The sequence below is a fragment of the Cherax quadricarinatus genome, chromosome 88, assembly GCF_038502225.1.
Source record: "Cherax quadricarinatus isolate ZL_2023a chromosome 88, ASM3850222v1, whole genome shotgun sequence".
Taxonomy (NCBI): Eukaryota; Metazoa; Arthropoda; class Malacostraca; order Decapoda; family Parastacidae; genus Cherax; species Cherax quadricarinatus.
In genome coordinates this window covers 137,169-150,346 of record NC_091379.1, presented here as the reverse complement: position 1 = coordinate 150,346, position 13,178 = coordinate 137,169, and the positions used below count along the sequence as shown (strand labels likewise).

The 13,178-nt window shown below is 39.0% G+C and overlaps 1 protein-coding gene across 1 annotated transcript in view; it reads left to right on the top strand.

Annotated features, from left to right (window-relative positions):
• The window catches only part of LOC128698649 (nephrin), a 59,309-nt gene that overhangs the window by 14,994 nt on the left and 31,137 nt on the right, over positions 1-13,178 (top strand). Inside the window, exons 4-10 of the mRNA XM_070103793.1 lie at positions 831-983; positions 2,974-3,156; positions 3,864-4,178; positions 5,509-5,628; positions 6,819-7,004; positions 10,727-10,838; positions 11,975-12,150. Coding sequence (XP_069959894.1) covers positions 831-983; positions 2,974-3,156; positions 3,864-4,178; positions 5,509-5,628; positions 6,819-7,004; positions 10,727-10,838; positions 11,975-12,150 — 1,245 coding nt within the window. The remainder of the gene's footprint in view (positions 1-830; positions 984-2,973; positions 3,157-3,863; positions 4,179-5,508; positions 5,629-6,818; positions 7,005-10,726; positions 10,839-11,974; positions 12,151-13,178) is intronic.

The window sequence follows — 13,178 nt, the reverse complement described above, 5'->3', positions numbered from 1 at the left end:
AACAGTACAAGTGTTGACCCTCATACATGATGGTAGCAACAGTACAAGTGTTGACCCTCATACATGATGGTAGCAACAGTGCAAGTGTTGACTCTCATACATGATGGTAGCAACAGTGCAAATGTTGGCTCTCATACATGATGGTAGCAACAGTGCAAATGTTGGCTCTCATACATGATGGTAGCAACAGTACAAGTGTTGACTCTCATACATGATGGTGCCAACAGTACAAGTGTTGACTCTCATACATGATGGTACCAACAGTACAAGTGTTGACTTTCATACATGATGATAGTAACAGTACAAGTGTTGACTCTCATACATGATGGTAGCAACAGTTCAAGTGTTGACTCTCATACATGATGGTAGCAACAGTACAAGTGTTGACCCTCATACATGATGGTAGCAACAGTGCAAGTGTTGACTCTCATACATGATGGTAGCAACAGTTCAAGTGATTGCAACAGTGCAAATGTTGGCCTCATACATGATGGTAGCAACAGTACAAGTGTTGACTCTCATACATGATGTTGTAGTAACAGTACAAGTGTTGACTCATACATGATAGTAACAGTAGTGTTGACTCTCATACATGAGTAGCAACAGAGCAAGTGTTGACTCTCATACATGATGATAGTAACAGTACAAGTGTTGACTCTCATACATGATGGTAGCAACAGTACAAGTGTTGACTCTCATACATGATGGTAGCAACAGTACAAGTGTTGACTTTCATACATGATGGTAGCAACAGTATAAGTGTTGACTCTCATACATGATGCTAGTAACAATAGAAGTGTTGACCCCCATATATATGTGTGTGTTGACAGTGTCACCGCGGCGGGTGAGGCTGGTAGGCTGGGATGACGGGGCTGTGGTGGAGGTGGTGTCTGGCACCAGCCTCACCCTGGAGTGTGTCGTGGAGGACGCTAGGCCGCCTCCACGTGCTGCCTGGTACAGGGCTGGCCTACTCCTCCACCCAGGTTAGTATACTCCTCCTCTCTGGTAAGCCTGTTCGTCTTACAACCGGAAGATCTCTGGTTCGATTCTCAGGTATAGCTAGAAATGGGCAAATATCAATGGTATAAGTCACTGTGCCTGACTTTTTTTGGGTTATTCTAGGTAATCTACACATATGCTTCTTTGTATCATGGCATTTACATTTTCTTTGTCGTACAGAGGAGCTCTGAGGGAGGCTAGTTTAAGTATATTGTATACGTGCGTGAGCGTGTTAGATAGGAGTGCATGGAAACGAATGGTTTTTGGGACCTGACGAGCTGTTGGAGTGTGAGCAGGGTAATATTTAGCGAAGGGATTCAAGGAAACCGGTTATTTTTATATAGCCAGACTTGAGTCCTGGAAATGGGAAGTACAATCCCTGCACTTTAAAGGAGGGGTTTGGGATATTGGCAGTTTGGAGGGATATGTTATATATTTTTATATATGCTTCTAAACTGTTGTATCTGGGCACCTCTGCAAAGATTAATTATGTGTGAGTGAGGTGAAAGTGTTGAATGATGAAGGCATTTTCTTTATATATATATATATATATATATATATATATATATATATATATATATATATATATATATATATATATATATATATATATAAATATATATGCAAAACAACCACTCTGAAAGAATAGAGAAATTCCAAGCGCTCTCGTGACTACTCACATTATCAAGGAACTATGAAAGTAAAGCATCCAAGGAAACTTTTGATAAAGAATTCCCCCCAAAATGCTGATGGATGTGTCTATAAGATTCCTTGTAAAATTTGCGATAAAGTTTATTACGGTCAAACTGGAAAAAATCTCGAACTAAGATTAAAACAACATAAATATAGCATTAGAACTGGACAAGATTCCAATGCTCTATTTATTCATGTAAGAGATTTTAACCATCGTATTGATTTTCAAAAAGTTGAGAAAGTAGTATCAAGCAAGTCCATGGTCGACAGGAATATAATTGAATCTTGTTTCATAAAAAGCAGTTTTGACAATAATATGAATATTTCCTTTGGTTTATATAAATTAGATCCATTTATAATTAATAGAATTTTGGAAGAATTTAATAATACACTGGACAAATAATAATTTTTAAATTTTCTTGGGTAGAATAGTTTGTGGGTGAGTTGTGCATAGGACCTATCCAAGTTGGGTCGGCGCGCGTCAGGTGTTTAACCGTTGTGGGATCTGATAGTGAGGTGTTGGCCAGACCCCTTATATAGCTTCCTTGGATGCTTTACTTTCATAGTTCCTTGATAATGTGAGTAGTCACGAAAGCGCTTGGAATTTCTCTATTCTTTCAGTGTGATTGTTTTGCATATTCTGAAATCACCTGTTTACTGTGATCTTATTGCATATATATATATATATATATATATATATATATATATATATATATATATATATATATATATATATATATATATATATATATATATATATATATATATATATATATATATATATATGTCGTGCAGAATATGTTAAACTGGTCAATTAGCAAGAACTCATTTAAAATTAAGTCCGTTCTAAAATTTTCTCTTATACGTTTAAAGATATATTTTTTTCATTAATGTTAATGTAAAAATTTTTAATTTTGCACCAAAAGAAACTTAGAAAACTTACCTAACCTTATTATAACAAGAATAATTTATTTTAGCCTAACCCAACTAAATATATTTTAGATTTGTTTACAGTAATTTAATACTAAACAAACACAGTGAAATATATTTTTTTCGTTAAGTTCAGAATGATTTTTGGTGGTACATGCCGGTAAAAATACTATACGATAGTAAGGTGGATAAAGACATAAAAGGAAAATATTAGGACACTTTATTGGAAAAAAACGTCCTGGTGTTTTCATTTTGATTATTTTTCAATTGCCAGAATATACCCTAATGTTGTATCTGGCTGTAATATACTAGGATATACTCTTACATGCCATTCACCTGCTGTCTCCGTAGCAGATTCTCAGGTAGATCACGTGGAGCCTTCAACATCACCTAGGAGGTGGAACGTGAGGAGTCAGGTGAAGGTGACAGCCAGACCAGGTGATGATGGACGAGCAGTCTCCTGCCAGGCGCTACACCCAACACTCCAGGACCTGCCCACTCCACTCGCTGCCTCCGTCACTCTTTCCGTTCTCCGTAAGTTAGTGGCGCCGTGCCTCTCTTCCACCCTACAAGTACAAGTTGAAAATGACTGATAATACCGACAAGTAGCATGTGTTACGTCATACCTGGAGGGTGTTCCGGGGGGTCAGTGCCCCAGCTTCCTGGGGTCAACGCCCCCGCCGAGACCTTACCATCGGCAACATTTGCATGGTTTTTCTAACAGACCTGCATGGCTCATTTAACACCTGCATAGCTCCTCTAACACTGCGTAGTTCTAACACACCTGCATGGCTCCTCACACACCTGCACGGTTCCTCTAACACACCTTCATGGATTCTCCAACACACCTGCATGGCTCTAACGAACACCTGCACATGTATTACTACACTACTATTTCCACCTCCTCTTCCATTACTATTTTCACTTCCTTCTTTTTATTTTTCTACGTCTTTCTCCCGTCCCTGCCCTCCTCTCGTATATATACTGGCTCCCTTACCTTTGTATGTTAGTGTGTGTCTAGTTAATGAACCAAGTAGGACCCAAACGTCGTCATAAGTTTATTTCTCCTATGTGTGGGTTATTTGTGTATTGTTCCAGTCATGGTATTGAGACTGTTTCGACCCAGCTATGATACCTGTATCTCTTTGACATGGCAACATCTCTTCCCACAGGGAAGTAGAGACTGTCTCTACCAAGATATAACATGTGCTTCTTTGACATGGCAACATCTCTCCCCGCAGACCCACCAGGACCACCTGTCATCAGCGGCTACACCCAAGACGAGGTCCTCCTGGCCGGGGAGCGACGCTCCCTGTCGTGTCGGTCAACAGGGGGCAACCCTCGACCCTGGGTCCTCTGGTACCGCCAGGGACGACTTGTCGACGACACCACGACTACTGTGCGTGGCGGAGACGACCAGAGCAAGGAACAAGGAGTGGTGAACGAGCACGAGCTGGCGGTGACCCCGCAGGAGGATAGTGCCCTCTATGAGTGTCGAGTCACCAGTGACCTCCTTGAGACCCCTCTCACTGCCAACCTCACCCTCACTGTATACTGTGAGTTCTGCCAAATGGTTTAGTCTGTGCTCCAAGGCACAAATATAGTCATCAGCAGGTATAATCACGATTGATTTTTATTGTATCTTACGGCTAAGCTGTAAATAATAAGATATTACAAGGACCTCAGTGGAAATAAGTCAGTTTTTCTGACTTTCGGATTATCCTAATTTACAGTGTATGGTAATTGTACTTATTTGTACAAATACTTAAATAAACTCACTATAAGTACAATTTTGGGAGGGGTTATCCTAGATAATTTACACATAACATTTGTTATATTGCTTGAGTGTATATATTTACAACGTCAACTGTAACTGATTTTTACACAGTTGAGTTATTAGGCTGTTTTAATATTAAGGTTATAATCCTGACTGATTTCTACTGTAACTTACTGCTAGGCTTGAAATAATAAGCTATTACAAAGACCACAATGGAAATAAGTCACTTTGATTTTTGGGGTTATCCTAGGTTTTACACAAGTCTTAAACTGTTCATGATAATTGTACTTATTATACCTGTACCTAAATAAAATTAGGCACCGAGAGCCGGGTACCCCTTGTTGCTGTGTCCCATCTTTGGAACGTCATGTCTCTGTCCACTTTGTCGATTCCTCTCAGTATTTTATCAATGTATGTACACCGTGAAATTATTTTATTTTTTTATATTCAGGACTAAAGTATTATTAACTAGTGGTGAACAGGGTACCATCAATAAGCGATAAATCCCATTAACCAGTCAAACCGTTGTTACATAAAAAGTGCTCTTATGCATTCTTGTTATGTGACTCATGTGTGAATTACAGAAAATAGTCTTAATTTCTGTGGGTGATACACAGTGAGTCTTTGTATAAAATGAATTTACTCAAATTTGCAACCAAAACCACCCCCTCTACTGCTACTACTACTGATACTACTGCTGCTGCTACTTCTACTATTACTACTAACTATTACTTCCTCTCGTTCTACCACTCCCTTCCCCCGCCCTCTCGTATATATTATACTGCTGTTACTACCTCCTCTCGTTCTACCACTCCCTTCCCCCGCCCTCTCGTATATATTATACTGCTGTTACTACCTCCTCTCGTTCTATCACTCCCTTCCCCCGTTCTATCACTCCCTTCCCCCACCCCCTCTCGTATATATTATACTGCTGTTACTACCTCCTCTCGTTCTATCACTCCCTTCCCCCACCCCCTCTCTTATATATTCTGAACTCCTTCCTTCTCACTTCAGTGTGACTTGTTAATGGTCCAAGTCAGACCGAGACATAGTCATAAGTTCCAGTTTCTTAAGTGTGGGTTATTTTATATTAATTTTTTTCCTGGCAGATGCGCCTGCTACGGTAACCATCAGTGGAGCCAGCCAAGTGGAGGCAGGTGGAGTGTTGAACCTTACCTGTGAGAGTAGTGATTCCAACCCTCCAGCCTCACTCACCTGGACCATCCAAGGTACATCATAACATTTTAACCTTACTTGTGAGAGTAGTACCTCCAACCATCCAGCTTTCCCTTCACTCTCCTCAAGATGGTAAATACATAATTTAGGTCACAAAATCTTGAAGACAAACAACTCTAGCAACAAGTTGGACCAGAGACACTTCTGGAATTTAAATAATTACGTGATAGTTAAACCCATTGTGAGTCATTCAACGCAAGGAGCGGTGGAAGCTCGATCCTCCGTGCACTGATCGTGAGACAGTCGTGCTGCTGAAGCTTTCCTTTTTTTAGTTATTATTATTATTAGTAGTAGTAGTAGTAGTATCATTATTATACTATAATTATTATATTATTATTATTATTATTATTATTATTATTATATTATTGTGGCATAGTTATATTGGGAGAAGTTTCTTTAAGTTAGTTATGGTGTAAATATGATAATGATATACAATACCGACACGTTAATAAGATACATGTGCAACAGTTTGGTGTCTATTCCGAAACGTTTCGCCTACACAGTAGGCTTCTTCAGTCGAGTACAGAGGAGTTAGCAGCAGTGGAGATGTAATCAGTCCATCACCCTCGAAGTTTTGAGGTGGTCAGTCCCTCAGCCTGGAGAAGAGTTCAGCTCCATAGTCTGGAACAATGTCAAGCTGAAACTGAAGTTGGAACCAGGCTGAGGGACTGACCACCTCAAAGCTACGTCTTCAAAGCTGATGGACTGATGACATCGTCTTCTGTCTCCTCTGTGTTCGATTGAACACATCAAATGTAAACAATTCAGATTTGTGTTACTATAGAAATCCAACTTATCAATACAAATCCATTTTATTGGCACAAATTCATTTACTAATATAAATCCGTTTCATTGCTATAAATCTGTTTGTTATAAATCCGTTTTGTTGTTATAAATCTGTTTAAATGTTATAAATCTGTTTAAATGTTATAAATCGTTTTATTATAAATCCGTTTTATTGTTATAAATTCGTTTGTTATAAATCCGTTTTATTTTAAATCCGTTTTATTGTTATAAATCCTTGTGTTTTAAATCCGTTTTATTATAAATCCGTTTTATTGTTATAAATACTTTTCATTATAAATCTGTTTTATTGTTATAAATCCATTTTATTGTATAAACGTTTTATTAACATAAGTGTAGTTATTAATACGTTTGGTTGGGTCCCGCACCGGCTTCGCAGGAGAGGTGTTGGAGCGCAGCAAGGCGGTGGTGGGTCGTGATGGGTCAGGTGGGTGGGTCACCTCGTCCCACCTCACCCACCTTACACCCACACCTACCAACCTCACCCACCTCACCGTAGAATGTCGGGCGCTCAACCCAGCCATTGAGAGAGTCGTCAGGAAGGTCACTACTGTCACTATTATAAGTAAGGTCACCACTGTCACTATTATAAGTAAGGTCACCACTTTCACTATTATAAGGTCACCACTGTCATTACAAGGTCACCACTCACTATTATAAGTAAGGTCACTTCTGTTACTATTATAAGGTCACAACTGTCATTATTATAAGGTCACCACTCATTATTATAAGGTCTCCACTGTTACTATTATAAATAAGGTCACTGTCACTATTATAAGTAAGGTCACTCACTATTATAAGTAAAGTCACACACTATGATCCTTTACAACAGATTTCGTGTTGCATATCTCAAAATAACTTCATTTAACTCCACTCTTCCTCAGTTGACTATTATTATTACTATTATTATTGTTATTAGATTTTATGTTTATTATATACTCTGATTCATAAGAACATAAGAACATAAGAACGAAGGAACACTGCAGAAGGCCTACTGGCCCATGCGAGGCAGGTCCAAGTCCCTACCGGCTTAAGGCAATGCACCCAACCTAGTCAGGTCAGGTCACATTGACTTAAGGGAGGAACACGGCAACCGACCTGTTAGCACAAGCTATCAGGTCTAACTCACACCCACCCACATCTACTCATGTATTTATCCAACCTATTTTTAAAGCTACACAACGTTCTGGCCTCTATAACGGTACTTGGGAGTTTGTTCCACTCATCCACAACTCTATTACCAAACCAGTACTTTCCTATATCCCTCCTGAATCTGAATTTTTCCAACTTAAAACCATTGCTGCGAGTCCTGTCTAGGCTAGATATTTTCAGCACACTATTTACATCCCCTTTATTTATTCCTGTCTTCCACTTATAAACCTCAATCATATCCCCCCTAATTCTACGTCTTTCTAGAGAGTGCAGTTTCAGGGCCCTTAGTCTATCCTCATAGGGAAGGTTTCTGATACATGGGATCATCTTTGTCATCCTCCTTTGTACATTTTCCAGAGAATTTATATCCATTCTGTAATACGGTGACCAAAACTGTGCAGCATAATCTAAATGAGGCCTAACCAAGGATGTATAGAGTTGAAGAACAACCTGAGGACTCCTATTATTTATGCTTCTTGATATGAAGCCAAGGATTCTATTAGCTTTATTGCGAACACTTATGCACTGTTGTCTTGGTTTCAGATTACTGCTAACCAGAACTCCTAAATCTTTTTCGCAATCCGTAATATTAAGATCTACATTATTTAGTTTATATGTGGCATGGTTATTGTCCTGTCCAACATTTAGAACTTTGCATTTGTCTATATTAAACTGCATCTGCCACTTCTCCGACCACTGCATCAGTCTATTCAAATCTTCCTGGAGTGCTCGAATGTCCTCGTCAGAATGAATTCGACGGCCTATTTTGGTGTCATCGGCAAACTTGCCGATGTCGCTCTTTATGCCCTCATCTATGTCGTTTATGTAGATTGTGAACAGCAGGGGGCCCAACACTGACCCCTGTGGAACACCGCTCGTGACGCTTCCCCACTCTGATTTCTCCCCATTTATGCAAACTCTCTGCTGCCTATTTGTCAACCATGCCTCTATCCAGGAAAAAATTTCTCCTCCTATTCCATGTGCTTTAATTTTCCTCAATAGTCTCTGATGTGGGACCCTGTCAAAAGCCTTACTGAAGTCCAAATACACAATATCATATTCATTACCATGATCTACCTCCTCAAATACCTTAGTGAAAAAAGTTAATAAATTCGTAAGGCAGGAACGCCCCTTTGTAAAACCATGCTGAGATTCGTTGATTAATTTATGCTTTTCAAGGTGGCTACGAACTGCCTCGGCAATTATTGATTCCATAAATTTTCCCACTATGGAGGTTAGGCTTATTGGTCTATAGTTCGAAGCTAAGGACCTGTCACCTGTTTTGAAAATAGGTATCACATTTGCCATTTTCCACTTATCTGGCACCATGCCAGTTTGTAGTGATATGTTGAAAAGATTAGCCAAAGGTGTGCTAAGCTCCTCTTTACATTCCTTTAGAACCCTTGCATACAGTTCATCAGGGCCTGGGGATTTGTTAGGTTTTAATTTATCTATTTGCCTAAGGACCATGTCACTTGTGACCCTAATAGTGCACAGTTTATTATCGTCCTGTTCTACATAATTTATCATTACTGGAATATCGCTGGTATCCTCCTGTGTAAAAACTGAGAGGAAGTATGTGTTAAAAATTCTACACATTTCCTTATCACTGTCAGTGAGCTGACCCGAGGAACTTTTGAGTGGGCCTATCTTGTCCCTGATCTTACTTCTGTATACCTGAAAGAATCCTTTTGGGTTAGTCTTCGATTCTCTTGCAACTTTAACCTCATAATCTCTTTTTGCTTTTCTAATTCCCTTTTTTATTTCTCTCTTTAACTGAATATATCGATTTCTTAATTGCCCCTCTCCTCTTTTGATTTGCCTATATATGCCTCTCTTTTGACCAATCAGATATTTTAATCTATTGTTCATCCATTTAGGATCATTTTTGTTTGATCTGATTTCCCTATTTGGAACATAATTTGACTGAGCAGCTAGAACTATGCCCTGGAAAGCATCATATCGGCAACCATCACCACCTACCTGACCCCTAGTCAGGTCATTCCAGTTCAGCCCACCTAAGTAATTTTTCAGTCCTATGAAATCAGCCAAGCGAAAGTCAGGGACGGAGACTTGATTGCCATTATTAGGGGAATTCCATGATATGTTAAAACTGAGTGATTTGTGATCACTCTCCCCAAGCTCATCATTAACCTCAAGATTATTAATTAGTGTTTCCCTACTGGCAAGAACCAAGTCAAGGAGGTTATTTCCCCTAGTTGGCTCTGTCACAAACTGTTTTAAAAAACAATCCTGGATCGTATCAAGAAAGTCACCCGACTCTAAATTTCCTGTCAAATTGCTCCAGTCAATCTGTCTATAGTTGAAATCTCCCATTAGCACAACATTTTCGTATGTAGATGCCTTACGAATTTCGTCCCATAGAAGTTTACTGCACTCCCTATCAAGATTTGGGGCCCTGTAAATCACACCCAAAATTAGTTTTTCTCGGCCCTCGAGAAGCTGTAACCAAACAGATTCAGTGGCTGACGCTTCTAATTTAATATCTTGTCTAACACAACAATTTAAATTGTCTCTGACATACATCGCTACTCCACCACCTTTCCTGTTGACCCTGTCAGTGTGGAATAATTTATAGCCTTGTATGTGACATTCAGAGGGCATCTCTCTATCTTTCAGATTGAGCCAGGTCTCTGTTATAGCAATAATATCTATGTTTCCTGCACTTGCAATTAATCTTAGCTCATCTATCTTATTTCTAACACTCCTGCTATTAGTATAGTAAACCTTAAGGGAGCTAGTCCCTTGCTGCCCTCTGCTGTCCCCCTTTGTTTGCTGACCTGTTCTATTGTCTTTATTTATAACTTCATGCTGAATGCCTTTTATACATTTACTGTTTCCAACCCTAGTGTTGCAACCTGCTTGTTTCCCACACACACCCATACCTCTATCTTCCATCAGTTTAAAATCATAGGCATTTCACCAATGGCCTTCTCAATCGAGTCTGCAAGTGCTACCACCCCTGCCCCAGAGAGATGAACCCCATCCCTTGCATACATATCATGTTTGCCATAAAAGTTGTTCCAGTTGTCAATGAATGGGATTGCAAGTTCCTTGCAGTATCTGTCTAGCCAGCAATTTACACCAATTGCCCTAGACAACCATTCATTTCAGGACCTGCAGGTCATCCAGAGTTCGAGTGTGACTTGAGCGAGGCGCTGCTGGCAGGTACCAACCTTGACCTGACCTGTGTCAGTGTGGGAGGTCACCCGCCACCCACCATCAGGTACGTCAGTATTATTATTATTATTGTAATTACTAATATTATTGTTACTGTTATTATTTTTATTATTGTTATTGTTAATTATTATTATTATTATTATTATTGTTATTATTACTATTATTGTTATTTTTTCAACACGCTGGCAGTCTCCCACCGAGGCAGGTGACCCAAAAAAGGAAGAAACACTTTCACCATCATTCACACATAATCACTGTGTCTGCAGAGGCGCCCAGATATGACAGTTTAGATGTCACTCCAAAGAGTCAATATCCCAAACCCTTCCTTTAAAATGCAGGGATTGTACTTCCCACCTCCAGGACTTAAGTCCGGCTAACTGGTTTCCGTGAATCCCTTAAAATATTACCTTGCTCACACTCCAACAGCTCGTCAGGTCCCAAAAAACAATTCGTCTCCACTCCTGTCTAACACGCTCACACATGCCTGCTGTATGTCCAAGCCCCCATTGTACACGAAACCTCTTTTACCCCCTCCATCCTTTCCTAAGACGACCCCTACCCCTTATTCTCTCCACTACAGATTATACACCCTCCAAGTCATCCTATGTTGCTCTATCATCTTTAAATGACGAACCCACCTCAACAACCCCTCTTCAGCCCTCTGAATAATACTTTTAGTATCTCCACACCTCCTAATTTCCACACTACGAATTCTCTGCATAATATTTACACCACACATTGCCCTCAGACACGACATCACTGCCTCCAGCCGCCTCCTTACTGCAGCCTTCACAGCCCAAGCTTCACACATATAAAAGTGTTGGTACCACTATACTCTCGTACATTCCCTTTTTTGCGTCCATGGATAATGATCTTTGTCTCCGCAGATACCTCAATGCAATTATTATTATTGTTGCTGTTACAATTAGTGTTATCATTATTATTGTTGTTGTTACAATTTTTACAATTATTATTATTATTTTTATTATTATTATTACTACTATTGTTATTTTACTATTATTTTTATTATTATTGTTGTTACTAATATTATTATTATTATTATTATTATTATTATTATTATTATTATTATTATTATTATTATTATTAAATTCGGTGATTTTAATGAGTCTAGCTCACCTGTGCTGAACTTTGTCTCCCTGCCACTATCTTTCTCCCTGGCAGGGTGTACAAGGGAGAGGAGGAGGTGGCGACGGAGGTGAGCGTGGATGTGGGCGTGGCACGGGCGCGGGCGGAGGTGGAGGTACGCCCGTCTGATAATGGGGTGGATGTGAGGTGTGAGGCGGTGAACCCCGCCTCACCAATACCCCTCACAACCTCCCACACCCTCTCTGTCCTCTGTGAGTACCGCTGAGGGTAGTAGTGGTGATAGTAGTAGTAGCGGTATTAGCAGTAGTGTAAGCAGTATTAGTAGTGCTAGTAGAAATGCTTTCACTAGTTATACTAGCATATTAATAATACAGTGACGCTGCTAGTAGTAATAATATCGCTAACCGTAATAATAATAACACAGCTAGTAGTAGTGGTAGCGCTAGTAATAATGGAATAATTAGCAGTAATAATGACTCGGCTAGTAATAATTAGGGTACTATTTAAAAGTATTATTAATTATCATTATTTCATCATTTATATTATTATTACTATTATTTATTTATTATTGTTTATTATTAGTATTATTATTATTATTATTATTACTATTTATTTATTACTGATTATTATTATTATTATTATTATTATTATTATTATCATCATCATCATCATCACTGGGGAAGCACAAAACCTGTAGGGGCTCCTACAACACCTTGGCACTGAGAGGGAATTAAGTACAAGACATAGAAAGGTTAGACACCTTCAGTACCTTGAATCAAGAACCCTGTACCAGCGTCAAGGCACCCTCCCCCCCTTGATGAGTCAGCATTTACAAAATAATATATAAGTATATATATATATATATATATATATATATATATATATATATATATATATATATATATATATATATATATATATATATATATATATATAGGGGTTTCAAATAGAGTTAGAGCTAAAGAAGGAGTAGCAATAATGTTGAAGGATAAGCTATGGCAGGAAAAGAGGGACTACAAATGCATAAATTCAAGGATTATGTGCAGTAAAATAAAGATTGGATGTGAAAAGTGGGTTATAGTAAGCGTGTATGCACCTGGAGAAGAGAGAAGTGTAGAGGAGAGAGAGAGATTCTGGGAAATGTTGAGTGAATGCGTGGGGAGTTTTGAATCAAGTGTGAGAGTAATGGTGGTTGGGGATTTCAATGCTAAAGTGGGTAAAAATGTTATGGAGGGAGTAGTAGGTAAATTTGGGGTGCCAGGGGTAAATGTAAATGGGG